The sequence below is a fragment of the Triticum aestivum genome, chromosome 2A, assembly GCF_018294505.1.
Source record: "Triticum aestivum cultivar Chinese Spring chromosome 2A, IWGSC CS RefSeq v2.1, whole genome shotgun sequence".
In the NCBI taxonomy this organism is placed as follows: domain Eukaryota; kingdom Viridiplantae; phylum Streptophyta; class Magnoliopsida; order Poales; family Poaceae; genus Triticum; species Triticum aestivum.
In genome coordinates, this window is record NC_057797.1 from 738,047,860 (window position 1) to 738,069,905 (window position 22,046).

Consider the following 22,046-nt stretch of genomic DNA (forward strand, 5'->3'; position numbering starts at 1 on the left):
TAGAAATATAGATGGACGGAAGAACTTTTTTTTTTTTTGAGAATCTGGAAGAGAATAACTGAGGTTCCGCTCTATGTTGGGCCGTTAATCTGGGCTCACGGCCCATTATCAGAAGGAGAACCGAACGAACGACTTCAGAAGGTCGACGTGAAAATAATAGTGGGGGAAGATCTCCCTATCGACGACGCTCATCTCACCGTCGTTTGCCTAGACAAAAGAGAGTCACCGTCCTCCTCCGCCTTCTCATGGCCGGTCCCTGCCTCCGCCACTCGCCCACTCCCTGCCCCTAGTCCCGATCTCGCGCCGTCGGCCACCGATCCTGCCCCTAGTTCCGATCCTAGTCCCAGCCGTCTCCCCCATACCCCAACCGCCTCCCCCATACCCCAGCCGCCTCCGCTCATTCCTCCCCGCGCAGAGCCGCGGCGGCCGCCTGCCAACGCCGGGACGGACTACTGGTCAGCAGGTTCAGTCCAGGACGCGGCTGGTACAGTGACACCTGGAGCCCTGCCGCTCCACTGAACTAGCGATCCGAAGGAGCGGACGGGCGCACACCAGGTGTTCGAGGGAATGCACCTCTGAAACGCCTTCCCCACTTAGCCTCCGGGAGACGAACGAGCAGAGTTGAGAATGACGTTCGGGTCTGTCATCGAGAGGAATGTGGCGCAGCCACTCATGAGGCTGGTCACCATGGGCGGTGCACCGATCCTGCAGCAGCTCCACCTGGAGGAAAGGCTGCTGCGCCGCACCAGCGATAACTGGTGCATCGTCAATGATGGCACGGCTCCTCCCACCATTGTCATGGGTGTCTCTGGGTAATGTCCTTTCGGTGTCTTCAGTAAGTTGCCTTTCATTCGTGCGAGCGTAGTGTGGTTGTTTATATGGTTTTCGTGCCAACAGGAAGGTCTCTGAGCTCGTCGAGATACGGCCTGTGCTTCGAGATCATGTGCCAGTGGTAAGGCGTTTCAGTGGGGGTGGCACCGTCATTGTTGATCAGGGGACAGTTTTCGTCACCTTCATATGCAACAAGACTGCCATCGCTGGGTTGCAGCCGTTTCCCCGCGACATCATGTCATGGACAGGCCAGCTGTATGGTAAAGTGTTCCGTGGATTCGGCGAATTTCATCTGCGGGAAAATGGTATGTCAAATTAGCAGACTGGCTATTTCACCACTTGCCAGTTTGATTTTACCATGGAGTTGTTTTATTTTAATCAGTGAAAATTCTATCATTGTTCCTAGTCAGGCTTTGATATGCATTTACAGCGACCATTTATATAGTGGTGTGCACTAGCTATTCTCGAATTCCTGTACCGATCTTACTTGACCGTTCATCCTTTTTCTCCTCTGTATTTTATTTTATTGACTGTATTAAGGTCTCTAAATGTCTAAGGGTTTCCCAGCGGGCATGTTTTGAATTTTGACCTGCTGCATCGTTGCAAATCTAGAATCTACTAAACTGATCCTTGTAGTCTGCAACTTTAGATAGCATAGATTAAAGTGAAACCATGGACTCGCATGTCACACGACCAGCAATTCTGATCCCCATTGTAATATTTGATTCTTGCTCTGAAATGTCATGTGTAAATGCGTTTTGCTCTGTTTACCGCCTTGCAAGTTGTAAGGGTTCCTGGAATGATTTAATGTAGACCGAAGCTACTATCCTCTATTTAACATATCTCTTTCCAAATTTGAAATTATGTTGTAAAAAGTTGATCCTGGATCTGGCATATATATTGAATATTTCAGGTATGCCAATTTGCAGTGTACATGTGATGTATATCTTTCCAAGGCTACACTCATGTGTGGGTTATTTTTCGCAGACTATGCATTCGATCATCGAAAGTTTGGTGGAAATGCTCAGTCCATAACAAAAGATCGTTGGGTACACCACACATCATTCTTATGGGATTATGATGTGAAAAATATGGGTTATCTAAAAAACCCACAACGTGCTCCTGAATATCGCCAGGTACAGTTATCTCTGTGATATTTTGCTTTGCTTTGAACCAACCAAAGTATTAAATTTTGACCTTTCTAAACAAAATATGAATTTAGAGACCTTAACTCTGGCTATGTATGTCCATATCAGCTTCTATTGTTTGTTATGTTGCCAAATTTTAGGCTGGTCAATGTTGGTATGTTTCCCCAAACATGGGAAACAAGTTGATCTATTAGTAGCAGTCCAGTCGCTATCTTGGGTTTACTATTTTCTAAACACTTGGGATGACAAGATATGTAAACCACTGAACTGTCAACTAAATTCCGTCGAATGAAAAAAAAAACTCTGCTTTCAGTGGATGCACTCATCTTAGAATAAACACATTTCATAAAACTTTGTGCGGTCCTTGGCACAGTTTACCCAGGAGCAGAGTTAACTGCTCGGTCTCTTCCAATTTTGGAAATATGAGCGATAGTTCCACTGAAAGACTGAATAGGAAAGTTTATGAGCAAGATTGCAGTTAACTGTTCATTGATATTGACACCTGAAGGGCGAATAATTCGAGGAATTCAGTGTAAGCATTTGTGTGCATATCCTTGAGAATATCATGTAGTCGAAAGCGCCGAGTTGAGTAGCATATATGTGTTTACCACCAGTTATTGGCTGCAGTGGTCTGGCACTGCACAAAACACTGCAAAGTTTAGTGCCAAGAAGCAGCATTTTTCCAAGGAATGGGCTTATTTCTTTAGAAAGTAGAAACCCTGGCCGATTAGTTTGATCCCTAAGTGGCACAATGACTGTTGAGTACATCCCAGTCTTTCATAGGTATAACGGCATTGTTGTTATTTTGTGATAGGGCTGTTTCTGAGAAAGTGTTGTTGTTATGAAAATAGGTTTTAATTTTAGAAAGTCAGGAACATTGTCATTTAGTACGTTGATAGTCTAGGCCTTTCAACCATTACGAGCCTTTGGAATTCTGTCATTGCGATCTCCAAACTAAAAGCCTTTCTTATTTTTCAGGCGAGGGACCACTCAGATTTCCTGTGCCGCATGAACGAGTACATGCCATCACGGTCAGTTTTCACTGAAGGGATTACCGCGGCCCTCGGAGACCACTTTACGGTCCAACACACAGAGCTAGAAACAGCGCTCCCCGAAGACCACGATGACTTCATGCCTTCTACGAAGGTGCTATCGCCGCAGGACTTGCAAGACATCATCTCCTCCAAAGAGCCCCCCACAGCAGAGAGAATTCAAGGATGGCCACGGTGATAAAGATCACTGCGTGTTTTGTGACATATGGCAATTTTTATGCCACACGGTGTACTCAACTTGGAGTCACTGCTTTCACTTGATTTTGACAAATCAGTTAGTCAGAAGGTGTAGTTCCAATATTTTTGGCAGCCTTGGTGCTGTTGCCTGGTGAAAATCGGTGATAGGATTCGGACGAGGCTTTGTGAACATGCTTGGTTGGCAGGCCATTTGCGCTGTCATGAGTTACCGCACATGAGTTATCTTTGGTAAACTGCTTGCAGATCATTGTACGCGGTCCACATACTACGCACCGTCGCACACAATTTGTTGAACATGATAGTTTGCCCATGAACACGCACGGTTCTTGAATTTCAATTGTGTGTGTTATCTCGACTTATCACACGCGTGTTTCGAACGAACTGTGAGCATCATTCTGTACTAGTGAAAGTGTTGTCTTATGACCCAATTAAAGAGTTTGATTTCCCAGCGGCCCCAACAGTGGGGTGTTTACTGATCTGCAACATTCTACAACTCCTCGTCCTGACGACCGACGGCTGCCATGGATAGCTTTGGACTAGCCAAGCTCTCCAACCAGACCTCGTCGCGGACGGTGGCGTATTCGTCGTCGTTGCGGTGCCACGTCCAGACGGCGCTCGTCTCGTCGACGAGCCTCAGCCGGCCGTGCCCAAAGCTCGCCTCCTGGAACACCGACAGGTGCGCCGACTTGTGATCCTCCAGGAACCTTAACACAAAAACAAGAATCGAGCTTCAAAATCTAACAAAAGACCAAGGAAATCCGCAACAGCAACAGTGAGAGAGATCGATCGATCGATCGCGTACTTGAGAGCAAGCCCTTCTCTGTTGCCGCCGTCGCCGATGGTTATGTACATCGGGCCCCGGCCGTCGGCCTCGTTGTCATAGACCCTCGTCTGTTTCATCGACCAGCCAGAAAATTAGTCGATTGATGGAGCAAGAATGTCGGAACGCAACGAGATGATCAGCTGTAAGAAGACTATAGCTTACGAATCGCTCGTAGGCGTGGACGTGGCCGGAGAAGACGACGTCGACGCGGGCCTCGTAGAGGAGGCTCTCCATGGCGGCGCGCATCGCCTCGCCCTCCCCCTGGTGGGCCTGGTTGGTGTTGTACCACGGCGCGTGCAGCAGCACCAGCAGCCACGGCGTCCTCCGCCGGTCCACGCCGGCGAGGTCCCGCTCCAGCCACGCGCGCTGCGCCGACCCCTCCTCGAACTCGGCGTAGGAGCCCAGCATCACGACGTGCGCCGCGCCGCCGGCCGCGTCGAAGGAGTAGTAGAGGTTGGAGGCGGAGCCGCTCTCCTCGTGCGGCATGCGCCACCGCGCGTTGTAGGCGACGAAGGGCGCGAAGCCGACGACGGGGAGCGCCTCCGCCTCGTGGTTGCCCTCCGTCACCATCCACGGCCGCGCGCTCGCCAGCGGCTGCACCAGCCGCCCGAACGAGTCCCACAGCGGCTGCTGCGTGTCCGCGTACGACAGGTCGCCCGGGAGCAGCAGCATGTCGTAGTCCGCGTCGCCGATGTGCGCCAGCGTCGACGCCGTCCACCGGGTCTGGCCCAGGTCGCCGATGACGACGAGCTCGAGCGGGAGCGACGCCGGAGGGGTCCGGAGGGTGAGCTCGTCGCCGGCCTTGCCGCACCGGTAGTGGTAGGTCGTGCCGGGCGCCAGCGGGCCGATCGTCACGTGGTGGATCGCGCCGGACTCGTAGAAGAAGTATTTGTACGTCGCGTGGTCGCCCGTCGCCGACGCGGTGTAGTTACCCCGGGATTCGCCGTACTCCACCACCGACGGCGTGCTCCGGTCGTCAGTGACCCATGAAATCCTCATCTTGTCCCTTCCCACAGTTGAAATGTGCACCTAACGGGTAGCATGTGAAAATGCCGAGAAAAGTAAACACAGTTATATAAAAGAATTGTATCAACACTCCCTAAAACAAAGAACTGTATGAACACTAGGATAAAAAAAAACTATGACATACGGGCAAGTCTAGGAAAATATGGAAAAAAATTATACGAGACCAGGTCTCACGGTTAGCAGGTGAGACCCGCCCTGATGGATGGGGTATATGCTTTGTGATTTGTGAATGTCACGTGTCATCCATCAGGATGAGTCTCGCGTGAGACCTGGTCTCATAGAATTTTTTTCCTTTATTGAGGTGTCAGCAGACAACAGTTTTTTGCTATTGGAACTTAGGCTCTAGGAGCCCAGTTTTCCTAAAAAAATCAAAATTTGAAAGTCTCCAAAAAAACATAAGTAAAGATGCATACTACATGTTTTTGTAAAGTCTCGTGATAAAATATGTTTTGATGTCTCCTAAAATCCGCGTTGCCTTCCCATCTCAATTTTGTCGCAACTATAGTCGACGATTCACTCCCCTCCTGGTAGGCACTAGGAGAATATCTAGAGCTACTGAATGCCCAGGTGCTACCGTTATACGGGCTGTGGGTCGTCAAATAACCCCTACATGCAACTTTTGTAACTCAAAAAGTATCTATGGATGAATTGCACTATTTTGTAACGCCATCTTCTTCCATAGGAATGAACTCCACAACAGAACTTTGCCCTTGCAAGGACAGACAACCAGGGGAGCAGCAAAGATGAACTTCAAAAATGTTTCTGAGGCTGCTCATAATGGGAGCATACAAGAAATTATTATGCATGCCAACTAGGCAATATTGATGAGACGACGTATAATTAAATGTAGAGAGAGGGGGGTGGGGAGTGTGTTGAGTATCATAATAAGCACTAATATCAGTGAAAAAATAACTCGTTATAGCAAAATAACATCGGCCTTAAAGTCCACTAATAAAAAAGCGTGTTCTATCGCACTATAGCATTGACATTGTACACTCATTGCTCCTCATGCTACACCATGCTATCATCCATGCTACAACGCTGACGTGTGTCACCTGTCACGAATGACAATAGATAAATAGATAAGGCATCTAAGATATTATACTATACAGTAACATATAATGCTTTTCACTGTGAGCAACCTAATAATGCTATTGGGGGTGGTAGTGGGGTGGGGTGTAGTTTGGCCGATTTAGACGTCCTAGCACTCTAAGCAGCTGAAAGAGATTTGGCCGATTTAGAAGGCTTGGCGCTGGTTTAGATTAGACTAGCCACGATGGAGAGTAATATACACTAGTAACATACACATATCTCTAGACTATATTATTATCTTCATAGTGAGTAGTAACTTAAGTGTGGTAACATGCAAAGATTCATTTATTAAGTTATAGACTCATATTGCATTGGAACATGTGATGTTACAGTAACTAGCTAAGTTACTACAACTACCTCTCTCCTCATTAACTCAATGCCACATAAGCAAATTTGTTGAGTTGGACTCGATGTTACTGCTGAAGTTACTCCCACTGTAGCTAGTCTTAGGAGTACTTGGCAGCTTCGGAACCCAAGGACCACTTGTGCAGCAGTCGGCAAGCTCAGCCCATGTCGACCAAAACAACATGGACCATTTGTTTATACTTTGTACCAAAAAGCATTTGGGTCCTGTCCTGCCCAAGTTATCAAGACAAATTTTATTCAGTGTTAAATTTTTCTTTGCATCTACTTTTAGGCCCAGAGGTCCTAAATTATATTTCTGTACCATCTACTTTTCTAACTAAATTGTATACTACGATTGGATGACATCCGCCCGCGGACTTGTAGCAACTCAATCTGAGGTAGCTGCAATCAACCTCATATTACCCGCAAAAAAAAAGGAATAAAGAAATTAACCTCAGATTGAGTTGCTACAAGCAATGTCATTGTTATCCATTGTCTAGGGATTATCTGTCTATACTTTTCGCCAAAAAAAGGGATTACCTGTCTATATATAAACAAAAAGCAGAGGATTGGGGGATAAAACAGAGTTGACCAAGCCAGAACGCTTCAGAATTATCGTTTGAAAAATTCTGATAAATCAGCTGCCAGCATCTTTGTGCGGCAAAATGAACAAGAAGCAAGCGGGCTCTTGATAGTTGTTGAGAGTAAAAACTCCCGCGTACCTGCTGAGGATGAGCCGCCGGCTTGTCGTGGGCCGTGAGCACGAGCGGGCTCGGCGGCTGCCGGACGTACTCATCGGCGCGCGCGCAGAGGAACATGAGCGACGCGAGCCCCTGCATGAGCACCCTCCACGAGTTGGCCATGGCATCCGCGAGGAAGCCCCCGCACCCGAGCGCCGCCCGGTCCATGCCCCGCAGGCACCGCTCGTTCGCCGCCGCGAAGAGGACCCTGGCCACGCCGAGGACGCTGCCGGCGGCGACGTGGTACAAAACGCGGATGAGCGCCGCGGCTACGCGGAATGCCACGCAGATGAAGAGCAGCGCGCGGAGCAGAAAGGCGGTCGGCTTCTTACGCGTGTCGCCGCGTAGCCAGGAGGCGCTCGTCCCCTCCGTCGACATGGCCGTCGACATCGCCGGCCTTGGCTTTAAGTAGCACGAGACCTGGTAGGGTGTCATCGCACGCCATTATGTTAACAGTATTATGAGACGAAGACTTATTGGTGGGCATGTGTTGTGGGCCGAGTAGGTATCGGGTGGGAGTCTATCCGGAGGGAGATGCGACTGCGGTACCTGACATGTGCCGTGGGCGGCTGCGACGGTGGCGGCGGCCACCGGAGAGGAGGCTCGTGCTGGCGATGGCGGTGGCGATGGCGGTGTGGTGGAGGGGGAGGGAGGGAGGAGATAGGCAGGTTGGGGCTGGCATTGCTGCAGAATTTTCTTTTTCTATGTTCGTGTTCATTTCTGCATTTGTTTGAGCCTCTGTCGCAGCAAATGTCTCTGTTTGGATGGGAGCTGAAAGCAACACATCAGCTGCTGAAGGGTTGGAGGTTGATGACTCGATGCGGACATGAGGATATTACTAGATGCGGTTTGGGAGGCTGAAACCATGGATGTGAGGTGGCAGAGTATTTGACAAAAAACTATCACATTTCACGTCATCGTCCCAATTTACACCAGATTAATATTAATTTTATGACAAAAAACTACCAAGTTGAGTTGACGACCGTTTTTATGATTTTAAACCTGTTTATGATATGCGGGACCCGCGTGTCAGAGCTGACGTGGCGGAAAAGTCAACTTTGTTTATTTCGACAGTTAGATTGACCGTTACTACAGGTGGGTCCCACATGTCAGCATCTGCCTTTTTCTTCCTCATCCTCTTTCTCTCTCAGGCATTTCAACAAACACTTGGTGTTCGTACCCGCGTGGTGAAACAGAGCATGGGCACGCTGTCAAGGACACGGAGCTCGCCCTACCGTGTCGCCGGTGGCCTTGTCTGCAAGCTTTGCTAGCGCCGTGGCGTTGGCCGCCGCGAGCCTGGTCGCGAGCGCCGCAAGCTCTGGCACGCCGTGCGCGGAGCGGCAGGAGTAGCCTAGTTGGAGGAAGGAGACGGGATCCGCGGCGCGGCACGCGAACCCCAGCCTCAGGCAGCTCGCCAGTGTCTCCTCCCTGCCCTCCATCTCCCCCCGCAATGCCGCGTCGGCCAGCAGGAACGTCTGTGCCCCTTGTCCTCCCCCGCCGCCCACTGGCAGAGCTCCACGCTCGTCAGCGCGCGCTCGGCCACCAGCTCCAGCAGCACCATGCCGAACGAGTACATGTCCCACTCGGCGCTCGGCTTCGTCGGGTTCTTGGCCGCCTCGGTGCCTGGTAGTGTGCGGCTGCCTCGGCGGAGGAGGAAGGCCCGGCGCCGGCCAACGGGCTCGCCCCTCCTCCTGCTTTGGGCGGCGGCGGCAACAGGTCCGGCAGGCTCTTGGCAGACCGCTTGCTCCCGAACTGCCCCGCCGGCTTCATCCTTCTGTCCCCGGTGCCGTGGACCAGCCGGTGGATGCCCAGGTCGGCCAGCAGCGGCTCCATGTCCGCGTCCAGGAGGATGTTGCTGGCCCTCACGTTGTCGTGCATGCACTTCTTGTCGTGGAGGTATGCCAGGCCTCTTGCCACGTCGCGCGCTCCACCCGAGGTTCATCGGCAGGGCGCGACGCCAGAGGTGGACGCGTTGTGGACGCCGGCCGTCGAGAAGAAGACGAGGAGGAGGAGGGCGCGGAGCATAGGATAGGAGGTGCCCATGGGCGGCGTAGGCGAGCACTGGCCTGAGGGCGCCGAAGCCGGCTTCTTTCGCGCGGAGGAGGAGGTCTTTGTTATGGACGGACCACTCCGGCAACGGGCTGGGTGGATGCGACGGCGGAGGAGCGGCGACGCCCTGCCCGACCACATGCGTGCTCGAATGATGCACATGAAGTGTTTGTTAAAATGTCAGACATGGAAAGAGGAGGAGGAAGAAGAATGACATGTGGGCCTCACCCGTCATAACGGTCAACATGACAGTCAAAATAAACGGAGTTGACGATTTCCGCCACGTCAGCCCTGACAAACGGGCCCCTTCTGTCATAAACGTGTTTAAATCGTCTAAAATGGCTATTTTATGAAGTGGTAGTTTTTTGTCATAAAATTAGTACTAAACTGAAGTTTTCAGTCACTTTTTTGAATGTGGTAGTTCAGTAAGATGATGACGTGAAATGTGATAGTTTTTTGTCAAATACTCGAGGTGGCAAGCAATCTAGCCACTTAATCCAGTTTAAGACTTTGGTCGAAGAAGTTTGGAGAATTGCAATGGTTAGTTTTACTTCTAGAACTAGTCTGTGCTTCGAGATCATGTACCTCAAAGACGTTGGGGGGCTGAGGTCCTTCGCATATCGAGGGCACTGCCGCCATCACACACAGCCCAAACCAAGACACTGAAATTACAAAAACGAGTGGAACACTTTTCGTGTCAAGGAGGAAAGAGAGGAGAGATTTAACAAGCAAGCCAAGCTAAAATCATCTCTATAGAGGATGTAGTAGATGTAAAAATAACTGATTTTTTACGTCATGAAGACACAAAAATGATGCTTCAACGGATGAGTAGATGCAAAAATAAATTACTTGAGTTTTCTCCGTAATGCAAAATAGGGCACCAAGTGATGCAAATTTGCATCACTTAGGTTGCTCAAGCAAATTACGTGCTGCCCCAATTGCGTCTACCATTATTATAGCGGTGTGCACTCACTATTCTTGAATTCCTGTACTGAACTTACTCAATCTTTCATCTTCTTTTTCCTCTATATTTTATTTTATTGTTTGTATTAAGGTCTCGAAATGTCTCAGGGTATCCCAGTGGGCATGTTTTGAATTTTGACTAGTTGCATCCCAAATCTGGAATCTACTAAACTGATCCATGTAGTCTGCGACTTTACATAGATTGATTAAAACTAATCCATGGAATCACATATGACATTTTATTTTTTGAAAAGAGGGTTTTCCATCCGATTTCATTTGTCAGAAACCACCAAGTCTTTCAACTACTCCCTCCTTCCTAAATATTTGTCTTTTTAGAGATTTCATATAGATTACCACATACGGATGTATATAGACATATTTTAGAGTCTAGATTCACTCATTTCGCTCCGTATGTAGTCACTTGTTAAAATCTGTAGAAAGACAAATATTTAGGAACGGAGGAAGTAGTACTAAACAGAAAACAAAAGACAGCACTCACTAGATATCCTAGAGCATCTAACCAGCTACAAGCTGAACATGGAATGAAATCCACTTGGGACTTCAGATCACCATCAGCGGATGCCCAGGAAGACAAAAAGCAATGTTTGAGACGCTGCTTATACTAATACAGTCAACCAACTAACAAGCCACAGAAAGAGTGAAAAGCAAAGCACATTTTTAACCAGCCATGACATTGAGCACAGCCATCTAAGACCGCAAATAACCAAGAGGAGCTGCTCCAACAGGGTCTTCGCACATGTTGACTTTCTTCAAATCTTCACCCTATCCGGAGCACACCAAAACGCCAGTCTTGGACTGCACGAAAGACTACATTTGCTCTCTGCTCTAGCATTCCTACCACCCACTTCAGCTTTCTTTGATTTTCCTGCTTTTTCTGCAAATGGTTCAATTATTTAGCCATCTGGCAATCATGTAGCTGAAAGCACTGAGTTGAGTAGTTCATACTTGTTTACCACCACCTTTTGGCGGCAGGTCTGGCATTGCTCAAAAGTCAAAACACCATGCAAAATTTAGTGCCAGCAAACAACATTTCTCCGCAGGAATCGGCTTATTTCTGTCGAAACCCTGGCCGGTTAGCTTTGATCCCCAAGTGGTAGAATGACCGTTGAGTAAATCCCAGTCTTGCATATGTATGATGGCATTGTTATTACTTTTGTGATGACGGGCTGATCTGGGAAATTTCTGTTCTAATGAAAATAGGTGTTGATTTTAGAAAGTCAGAAACAGTGTCACTCGTTCAGTAATGGCCATCTCCAAACTAAATGCATAACTTATTTTTCAGGTGAGAAACCACACAGATTTCCCGTGCCGCGTACGGGTACATGCCATCACGGTCAGTCTTGACCGAGGGGATAACCGCGGCCCTTGGAGACCACTTTACGGTCCAACACACAGAGCTAGAAACAGCGCTGTCCGACCACGATGCCTTCTACGAAGGTGCTATCGCCGCAAGACTTACAAGACATCATCTCCAAAGAGTCCCCCACAGCACAGAGGGTTCACGGATGGCCACGGTGATGAAGATAACTGCTTGTTTTTGTGACATATGGCGATTTTTATGCCGCATGATGAACTCTAGCTTAGAGTTTAGGCGACACTCACTGCTGTCACGTGATGTAGACAAATCAATCAATCAATCAATCGGAAATTGTAATTCCAATATTTTTGGCAGCCTTGATTAGGCTGTTGCCTGGTGAAAGTTGGTGATTCAAGACTCTGGGAACATGCTTGGTTGGCACGCCTGCGTCAATTAGTTTGGACCGGAGGGAGTATTTTTTTAAAAGAAAAACGCATTAGGTGGATGGATCCATGGTCCATTACCGGAAGGAAAAGTGAAGATTGCGAAGAAATATACGTACCCTCTAGTGCCGCATCCGAATCAGAGTGACCTCACCCTCTGCCGACCCAGACATTGTTGACTCTGGGGATCCGAAAGACGTATGGATTTCATCGACGTTTGGTCGTCGTGTTCACGGCCGGATCCACGGTCGCAGTCCTCTGTCACTCTCGTGGCGTCATGGCTCCTCCGAGTCTCAACCCCAAGCATGTTCGTCAGCCGGTACGCCGTACGTGCGCGCGCTTCTTTTTCGTCGCCCGCTAGCTGCCGCCCCGAGTCCGAGGGGAAAGTCAGATCGCCCAGCACGCCGCGTGATGCCGACTGCCCCGTCGTCCGCCCGTGCATGCAGGGATTGGACGGCGACTTCACACCCCCTGCTTGTGACTGACTGGCTGACAGATAGGTCCTGTTCGATCTCTTCGTCCGTGTGTGGTATCCAGAATATACACCGGTCAAGGTACGCACAAGACTGCGACGGGCTCATCGAGCAGCTAGCCCATCTAATCAACGGGTTTATCACATTTGTGATCCTACGCTTGCAAGCTCCAACATTTTGTTTATTAAAAAGATCCAAAATTATTATAGAAGTTCATTAAATTTACTCTTTTGTGTCAAAAAAACATCTTATATCAAGTTACGGATAAAATACAAAGCACCTCAAATATAATAAAAATTACAGCGAGACCATTATACGACCGAGCGGCCACCACCGCCACCAGAACGAGCCGCTATCGCCGCTCCTCTACAGGAGTCGGCTTGACGTTGTCGATAACAACCGGGAAGTCTTTGTGCACGTATCCTAAGAACCAGTGACCCGTAGCTGCAGTCGTCTTTGCACCCTTGCATAAATTTGAAGCAACTGGCACTAAATCTCATCGTCGCACATGCATGACTAGAAACCCTAGCCTCGCTGCCCCAAGTAGACGATAACAATCTACGCTGGAGCTCCATCAACCATATCCAGATGGACGAACTCAAGGAGGATCAGAGCGCTAAAGACAAACTCGGTGAAGAAGCATCAACATCCGTCCGAGCCCGCACTTGCTCGGACTAAAGAAAACCTAACCTAAACTAGTTCCCAAAGTGCAGGCATCGGGATTTCCCACCCGTCACCGGTCGCCAAGCTACAGATAGAAGGGAGACGAATTTACATGCTTGCCGACGAAGCCTAGAGAGGAGAGTTTGGCTTATCCACGGAGGGGAAGGCTAGCACCAGCATCTCGACTAAACCAATACACACCACCTCTATCATGTTGTTTCCTCACTACAGCAAACTTGTGCTCTGGTCTTCTTCCCTAATACGACAATGAAACATTGGTTCGACAGCTCGCCTTCCAAGGGGTGTGCCACCCACGTTGTTGTGAGCGATTTTTAGGTTGTCACAGGGTAATTTCAAATCGCACAAGTTTGGTCTTCTATAGTTTTTATTACCGACATTTCTTTTTCGGGTAGTTAGTTTTTATAACTGGAATCAATGAAAACGAACGTTTTGCATACAAAAAACAAATACGTTGCCCTTCTTCTTTTCTCGAGAGTAGACGCTCCCCTTCTTATTTTGTGCAACCAGCGGATTTGTATCATGGGTGTAAAAATATACTCCATTCGTCCCATAATACAAGAGAGCTTTTGACACTATACTAGTGTTAAAAACGCTCTTATATTATGAGATGGAGCTACTATGTTGAAAAAACAGATCAGAGCCATCACGCACGCACACACACGCGACAAGAACTGAGACATGATTCCCCACATGATCGTTGATCCAAGGGCATGCACGCAACGCACACCACCGATCTCCGCCCGTTTTACCGGGAAGCAATAATGGTGCCAGCAGGGTGGTCGATCTGGTCTACCAATTTCCATGCTGTGGAGTGTGGATGACAGTCATGCTGCCTCGGCGATCCATGGCCATCAAGTCTCCAATCAACTGTGCGCGTGCGCGTCCGCGGCTCGTTGTGTCACACTCCCGGCCGCCCGGCCACGATCGACGTCGCCGTCGTCGCCGCCGCAGTAATTGAACAGGCAGCAGCGCTCATTACGAGCGACGCCGACGCCGTAGTAATCGTACGTAGCGTACGTGCTCCCACCCACACGTGGAGTGGCGTACGTGCCGATCCATCGATCCGGCGGTGAACCGCGCGCACGGGCGCACGACATTCCGTCCCGGCCGGCCGCCAGCTCCACGTACGTCCGATCGCGCCTCGGCGCACGTAACGTGCCCGGCGACGGCTACGCGCATCCGCATCACTGTTCGCACTTCAACGACGTGGCGCTCAAAAGGGAGATCCCAACCGCCCGGGCTGAGCTTTCGCGATAAAAACACACGGCGAGGGGGCGCGGTCGCTGAGTCACGTCGAGAGCGACGTGCCGTGCGTGCTGGGTCGGATCGGCGATTTGACGCCGGCACAGTGCTCCGGTTAGCGACACTGGGCATCGGACGACACGCATCCTATGCTAGCTAGCTTTCTTGTCTCTCGCACCAACAGAAAATTGATCTCTCTTTTTTCTTTTCATTGTGAGATGCGACATTGAACTTTTGATGCAGCGAAAAATGGAAAAAGGTTGGATCGAGGATTTCGACTGATTTTTAGGCAGATGTTGACGACGGGCCGGCCGGGCTTGATCTTTTTTTCGCCGGAGTTGAGCTGGGCTGAGCTGAGAGCGGAGTGGAGCTGCAGAGGTATGGCTTAATTACACCTGTGGTTCACCGGGCGTGGCTGGCTAGCTAGTTCACCGCGCCCCCGCATTGCTTGATCCTTCGGGTCGTCGACTTGGCCGGGATGATCCGGATCCTCTTCGCCACACGGCAGAAGTCCCTGCGACACAACGGGCAAAAACCAACGACACGAGAATTCGGTAAGGAAATCAATGTCACAAGTGAACCGGTGGTCAAGTGTGAGGATTACTTACTTCCAGTTGAGGTCGCCGGCGAGGAGGAGGTCGTCCTCCATGTCCTCGTACGCCACGACGTGCCCGGGGACGGCATTGGAGAGGTCGAGCCCGTCGTCGTCGCCCTCGGCCGCGTCGTCCACGAACATGCGGCGGAGGGCGCCCGCGAAGCTGCGGTACCCGGTGTGGCCGCTGAGGTGGATGCGGTGGCAGATGCAGCGCCCGTCCAGGACCACGGTGACCGGCGGCACCACGCCCGCCGCCAGCGCGTCCTCCTCCCCTTGCCCTTGCTGCATCGACAGCCGCAGCAGCTTCCGCTGCTGGTCCGACGCCGGCGTCGCCGGGGGCCGCCGCTTGGCGTGCCGCTCGAAGCTGGAGCTGCTCGGCCCCGCGCCGCTGCCGCTGCCGCTGCCACTGCCGCCGCCGCTCATCATGGCCGGAACGGAACTGATCTTCGTTGGACTCGGTCGAACTCGCGGGCCGGCCGGCGGCCGGGGTTTGTGGTGGGCGGTTGCGTGTGGGGTTTAGTGGACTGGTCTTGATTGTCAGTTGTGTTCTTTTGCGGCGAAGTGCGGGAGGATTTATAGGCGGCCAAGCCGGCGATGGATGGATGATGGGACTGAGACTGAGCTCTAGCTACTAGCTAGGGTTGCAACTTCCTCCATTTAACAATTCACCGAAATATTCCTACACGTAAAAACGCTTTCACGTACGACTTTGTGCGACCATGCCTAACAAATTCCTAGAACCTCTAGTAGAATAGCTCGTGCAAGCATTTGGCGCCACACGTTCTCAGAAGCACCAGTTCTACACGTGTTAGTTAACTCTGATACGTACCATGCATGATGAAGGGCAACTGGTACAAACAGCGAAACCCATGGAAAGAGCTGACATGGAAATCCTCCTAACAGCTTATGAAATCGCCAAAGTGCCAGTGGGGTTGCTTGCGAGGTGAGAAAAGGAGAGCGACGACGGTACACACAAACACACATATATATACACATCGTTATCTTGCGGAGCAACCCGAGGCACGGAGACATAAACAAGGCGCAGATCGGGCACAGCTTGGTGCTGTTGCTGGGCATAGATGGTCGTGTGCTCGCCCGGGGAGCGGAGCCCGGCCGCGCGCGCGTGCACGCGAGGGTTGAATAGTGGGGGCGGCGGACGCGGGGGTTTGTTCTCACGATCCGTGAGAAGCGACGTGGTTGCCGATCGGCCTGCTCGGCGTTTGACCCTCCGCCGGTCGCTCGGTCCTGCTGCTGCCATGCATCTCGCCGCCATGCACGGCGCCCGCCGTGCCATGACACCACTACCCCCGTATGGTACGTGGTCGCGTGCCCCCGGCCGTATCGTAGTGGCCGCGTTCGTTGGTTGGTTGATTGATTGCTCGTGATCTCTCGCTCCGGCGCCCGGCCGGTACGTACGTGCCGGGGCATGCATGTGTGATAATGTGATATGGAAGCATGTTTTTTTTGGGTGTGATATGGAAGCATGTGTGAGTAGTAAAACCCGGCTTAATGACGGGGCAGAACGGCAGCTAGATGGATGGATGGTGGACGATGCTATTAGTGCGCATCGACAGTTAAGCGGAGTGATTCTGTTGCATGCATATGCGTAGTACGTACGTGATCTTTGTTTGGTGGAACAGTGCGGGGTAATAATGGAGCCTGACGCGCGTGTTCCTCTGCCTTGAGCTTTTTTGTCCGCCCGGGACGACGAGGTGCTGTTCACGGGTAGCAGGGGGCAGGAGCTAAGCCATAGCTGCTCGGTTTCATCATTTATGCCTGTGCATGTGGACATGGACGCATGTAGACGTAGGAGGAGGAATGATGAGTGGTACGTACGTCCCTGCACTGCATGCATGGATGATGGATCGGATCCGGCGAGCGGCGTGCCTGCATGCCGCCTTGCCGGGGCTGCAGTGTACACAGGCAGTGCCGAGTACGCACAGTGCGCGTGCACGTACGCCTGCGTGCAGTGTGCGGAGACAGCTTAATTTGTTCCGCGCAAGCATCGGGAGGAAGACGACGATCGAGCCGAGGGGCCGTGTCTTCGGTGATCTATGGCCCTTCTTCCGCTGTTTGTAGGTATGTACGTGTTGGCCGGCCTTAGAGCATCTTCAACAGTATATTGCTGACCCGGTTCTTCAAACACCTGCGTCCGCAGTCATGTACCTCATATTCAGTCTTCATGTCCAGTAATCTACGTAGATCAACAAACTAGGAACAGACATCGAAGAGGGCCTTGGATCACTGAAGACACCACCCATTGGCTTATTTTGCTATCTGGTACTCCCTCCGTTCACAATTACTCTCTTCGTTTTTTTATACAACATCACTTCATACATTTTTTTTCTTCTAATTTTGATCCTTAATTTTACAAACAAAATATGAGTTATACGCCACAAAAAGTATATCATTGAATTCGTATCTTTGATATGAATTCAGTGATATAATTTTTTCTCCGCCGCAATCGGTCTCGTTTGTTAAATTTACAGTCAAATTTAGATCTCGAAAAACGCGGACACACTACATTATGGTATGAAGGTGGTAGAAGACTAGATTTCATCCGAACGGCATATAATTCAGACTTCAGCCAAACCTAATACAACCCATCTCTACTCCCCATAGATACTATATTCGATATCTAAACAAATGGTGACGCTTCTATTAAAAAATTGTGAAGTTGTTTTTCCACTTCATCAGAGCTATGTGTTAGACCGAGGAGGCCATTGCCCCCAGCTATAAACAAATATCTGGAGATTTTTCTTTTTGTTGGATGGCCTAGATGAGGATTTTTAGCCTTTGACACTTAAAACAATCATATTTTGTCTTGCCCCCACGACAAATTCTGTCTAGCTCCGCCACTGCAGGGGACTCGGGGTGTGGAGTGGACACAAGAGGGAGTGGAGTAGGCTGACGAATTGACTCCAGTCAAGGGTTCTCCGAATGGGGATATTTATGGGGGCAGGGGTGTGCCAAGCCGTCGTGACGGACAAACCAGGGCGTGCCCAGGACGCCACATGTCTATCGTACTTTTGGGCTAGATATGAGGGATGCCGGATAGCCCAAGCATTTGAGGCCGGTTTGAGGCGTCAGGGTGGGTCCTTTTTTGACCGCACAGTGAAGGGTCTGCTCGCCTTGGTGTTTGAGACCGGTTTGAGATGCCCAACTGCAGATGCTCTTAAGTGTCGTCGTTTTCTCGCAATTGCAAACCAATCTCAATGGGACGTACGTCTCTTGATTTACCACATCTTTAGTTAGGTATGTACATAATTTGAAGATAGAAAAACTAACCGCGTGAACTCTGATTTAGAAATTGATATCTAGCTAGTGCCGCCTTCCCTTGCGGGTCGTAGCCCCTCCCCTCCCCTCCCCTAATATCTCCTCGTCGTCACCGGAGGAGTGGCGGTGAAGCCGTGTGGCTCCCAAGAAGGTGGTGGCAGTGCACCTCGACTGGCTTCGGCTTCCAGCCCCCTCCTCCCTGTCCGTCGGCTTTCGCTACACCCTACGTCGACGCAACTCCATCGACCCCTGCTTCCCCTTCCCATGCCTTCGGCTGCTCCTACGCCTGGCATCGGTGAGTTTCCTCGGCCCTCGTGTGCTCCAACGCCAGATCTGACTCCCGTTAGCATCGCATGGTGATGGCAGCGTCGGATCCCAGGATGATGGGGGCGAGGCTCTTGGGCCGAGTCGAGCGCCCTTGTTGGCGCCACGACAACGCTCTTCCTCTTTCAATCTGCGGCCATGGCTCGGGGGTTGTGGTTCTCTTGGGGAGTTTTCTAGTGGTACCTCCCCAACAGTGGCGACCCATGGTGGCGTCGACCTAGTGTTCATTGTGTGTTTGTGCTCTTGCGGTGGGCCCCTTGTCGGTGCGGCTCCGGCCCTGGCAGCCCTGGACCTACATTCTCCAGTGTCCATGGTTTTGTCGGTGTCCCTTCTTGAGCGGCACCGGCCCGACACTGTGTACGTTACGTCTTCTTCGGTCCTCTTTGGCTTGCCGATTTCCTGGTGGCCTCGACCTCGGGAGCCTGGAATCCCCTACGAGTTCCTGGATCGCCAGTGTCACCTGCCGCCGTCGCGTCCCCTGTGTTGTCCCTTCCCGCCCTGCCGCCTCCCCAACCCCAAGCACCTCGATGCTCCATCCCCTTTGTCATATCTGAGGCTCGCGTGTTCGACGCGGCTTCCCTTCTTGCGGTGGCAGTGTTCGACCCACATCTTGACATCCGATTCCCAGTTCGTGATCCGACGGCTATAAAATTGTCCAGAGCTAGGCCACGGAGAAATCTCTGCTCGGCTTGCCGATGCTGACAGCAACGACTCTGGTTTGTGCCGTCCCCTCCTTGGAGGCGTTAGGAGTTGCCATGGCCTCTCTCTACGCCCCTCTTGGAGCACCAGGGAAAGCCCTGGGTCTGATTCTTCGGATCAGACGACGATGGCGCCATGGCTTCGATATCATTATTGAAGGCGTCGTTTTGTGCGCTCCTGGTGTCCCCGTTGTTGGATTCTTTGATGGTCGATGTTGTGTCTGGATTTAGAAATTGACATCTAGGCGATAGCTAGGCGAGTGCTGCTATGCAGACGATACATGTTGGAGTCCACGGATCACGCACGATACTGCTGAACGATTCACGCACGATATGTTTAATCGAGTGGTTGTGTTGCACCTAGTTTTTTGCATGGATGGTTTGATTTGCACTATCGTCCAACATGTATCGTCTGCATAGCAGCACTCTAGCTAGGCGGTGGTCTCTTATTTAGAAATTGACATCCGTTCCAACTGCAACCGGGTGCATGATCGATGTTGTGTCTGGATTTCCCAAAGAAAAGAAAAGGCTGTAGTATGAATTCCCCGAGCGAGCGAGGGAGCGTGCCTGCATGCATGCCGCACTGCCGGGACCGGAGTGCTGAGCGTACAGATCTAGGTCATGCACAGTATGCCTGTACGCGCACTGCCGGGACTGCAGTGCGCCGGCAACTTTGTTCCGCAGAGTCGGAGAGGCGTCTAGAGGAGGGCCCGTGTCTTTCGCGATGGCCGTTGGGCAGTACGTACGTACATTGTGTGTCGTTTTCTCCCAAGTCGTGGCTTGCAAACCCATCTCAACGGGCCGGCCGCACTCGTCCGTCGGTACAGTACCTCTGTTGATTTACTATATATACACAGTGCTTCATTATTTTTGTGGGAACAATATTTGATTTCTACATGCAGCCGGACATGGCAAATCCGACCCCTCAAACATCCGCGGGCGCACATCCGCAAACAGTGACCGGTCACGCATCAAGAAATGCATTCCACATCTGGATACCTCAAATTAGAACCCTCAAATCCATATTATTACATGCAACACAACGATCTTTGAGCGGAGTTTCGTCCGGTTCCGCTCCCCACTCGCCCGGCTCCGCCGTGGCCATGTCCGGCGGCAGGCTGCGCTCCTCAGAGTGTTGGTCCGGTCGCCGGCAAGGTAGAGTAGGGCCTGGGAGACGAGCTGGCTCACGGGACTCAAGGCGCCACCGTCTCCCATGCCCTATTCTTCCTCGTCGGAGCCCGGAACCCGTTGGTTGCCGGTGGACATCAGATCGATGACGGACCCATCCTGAGACGAGCCGCCGACGTCCACCACGATGCGGTTGCGGCGCCCGGACTGACGCGCCATATGGGGCGCCGGAGAATGCGACTCCGCCTCGCCGACGTCCACCGCCGCGAGGGCTGCCACCGCTTCCCACGCCCGGTGCCTGGCCCGGCAGGCACGCCGTGCCATGTTCACGTCAGACGAGGCCCATGGCATGCCCCGATGCTCGGCGCGCCAACGAAGGGGTTGCGCGCCCGCCAACGCATTTAGACGCCTGATGGACCGCACGGCCTCCGGCGAGGCAGCTATGGCTGGCCTAGTGTCGGATCCATGCGCCATTTGGGCGGAGGCAATGGATTTTCGACGGAAGGAGTCCGAGCGCTGTCGTGCATGTGCCTCCTCCCGGGCGTGTCAGAGCGCAAGCCGGACAGCCATCTCCTCTTTAGGGCCGTGTGGGATGAGCTCGGGGTCCACGGATCTGGAGGTGAAGTACTCGGATCCGCTGCCCACCATGCCGGAGACGGCCGGAAGGAGTTGGAGACGAGTTTGGGTGCCGGAGGGAAGTGAAGGGGAGTGGAGTGAAGTGTCTAGGGTTTGGTTCGAAGAGCGGATGTGGAGGAATACATATGTGAGGTCGGGTGGGCCAGCATGGGTGAGGTCCGACGTGACGGGCGTGCCCGGACGTCCCCATATCCACCCCATATTTGGGCTGGTTATGAGGGGTACCGATCAGCCCGGGTATTGAAGGACTTTTTGAGGGGGCCGCCCGGGTAAAAAATGATGACCGAACAATGAGAGGGCGGCCTGTCTGGCCGTATGAAGCGGATTTAAGGCGCCTGACTGTAGATGCTCTAAAGGCAATTTCAACGCTGACTCCTAAAACAGACACACTATTTATTTACGGACCGGGGGACTCTTCCACGAATACTGATATAGAAGTCAGTCATCCAATCATGTCTTTTAGATGTGCTTCTATGCATATGCATGTCGTGGTGAGGAGAAAGAGAGGATGTCCTATGTCCGATAAGGTGGCTTTTGGTTGGCTAGACGGATGTTTGGACTCTTCCAAAGCCTCCAAATTTTACTTCTACTTTGGAAAACTTTGGATCTCTGGATAAGTGTCCGGACATTTACAGATAGCACCGGACGGCAAAAAATGTCTGGATTCCCGCAAAGAACATATGGGGGAGATTTGAGAGTCTGCAGACTGCATTCAAGATGCCATACAGGGTGTAGCTCCGCTTGTAACTATCAGCAGTTACCTACTTCCGTATGGAGTCCACACCCACCCAACGATAGGCCGGCGGTGGTCTCTGACTCCCTGGTTTTAGAAATGATAAACTAGCATCTTCCAGATGATCGATGTTGTGTCCGAGTTGTCTGAAAGGAAATGCCTCGTTTTCTTACAAAACAAGCTAGGCGCCCTCTCTTTTTTGCGCGACATGGGGTGCATGCACAAAGTG

General features: G+C 51.4%; 3 protein-coding genes across 4 annotated transcripts; 1 reads left to right on the plus strand and 2 right to left on the minus strand.

Moving 5' to 3' along the window:
• Positions 1-154: 154 nt before the first annotated feature.
• Positions 155-3,629, plus strand: LOC123190725 (lipoate-protein ligase A). The gene is made up of 5 exons (XM_044603434.1): positions 155-812; positions 898-1,136; positions 1,819-1,967; positions 2,958-3,125; positions 3,473-3,629. Exons 1-5 carry the CDS (start codon positions 628-630, stop codon positions 3,557-3,559), a joined length of 828 nt encoding a protein of 275 aa, XP_044459369.1. The 5' UTR covers positions 155-627; the 3' UTR covers positions 3,560-3,629.
• LOC123190723 (purple acid phosphatase 22) lies at positions 3,628-7,961 on the minus strand. Of its 2 annotated transcripts, XM_044603432.1 has the most exons (5): positions 7,805-7,961; positions 7,238-7,675; positions 4,215-5,081; positions 4,032-4,120; positions 3,628-3,933 (listed from the first exon to the last, which is right to left on the minus strand). In XM_044603432.1, exons 2-5 carry the CDS (start codon positions 7,643-7,645, stop codon positions 3,717-3,719), a joined length of 1,581 nt encoding a protein of 526 aa, XP_044459367.1. In that variant the 5' UTR covers positions 7,646-7,675; positions 7,805-7,961; the 3' UTR covers positions 3,628-3,716. The 2 variants fall into 2 exon arrangements, with proteins under 2 accessions (XP_044459367.1, XP_044459366.1); XM_044603431.1 differs by having other exon boundaries at positions 7,238-7,907.
• A 6,649-nt stretch (positions 7,962-14,610) lies between these two features.
• Positions 14,611-15,623, minus strand: LOC123190724 (auxin-responsive protein IAA33-like). The gene is made up of 2 exons (XM_044603433.1): positions 15,036-15,623; positions 14,611-14,941 (listed from the first exon to the last, which is right to left on the minus strand). Exons 1-2 carry the CDS (start codon positions 15,446-15,448, stop codon positions 14,851-14,853), a joined length of 504 nt encoding a protein of 167 aa, XP_044459368.1. The 5' UTR covers positions 15,449-15,623; the 3' UTR covers positions 14,611-14,850.
• Positions 15,624-22,046: the final 6,423 nt, after the last annotated feature.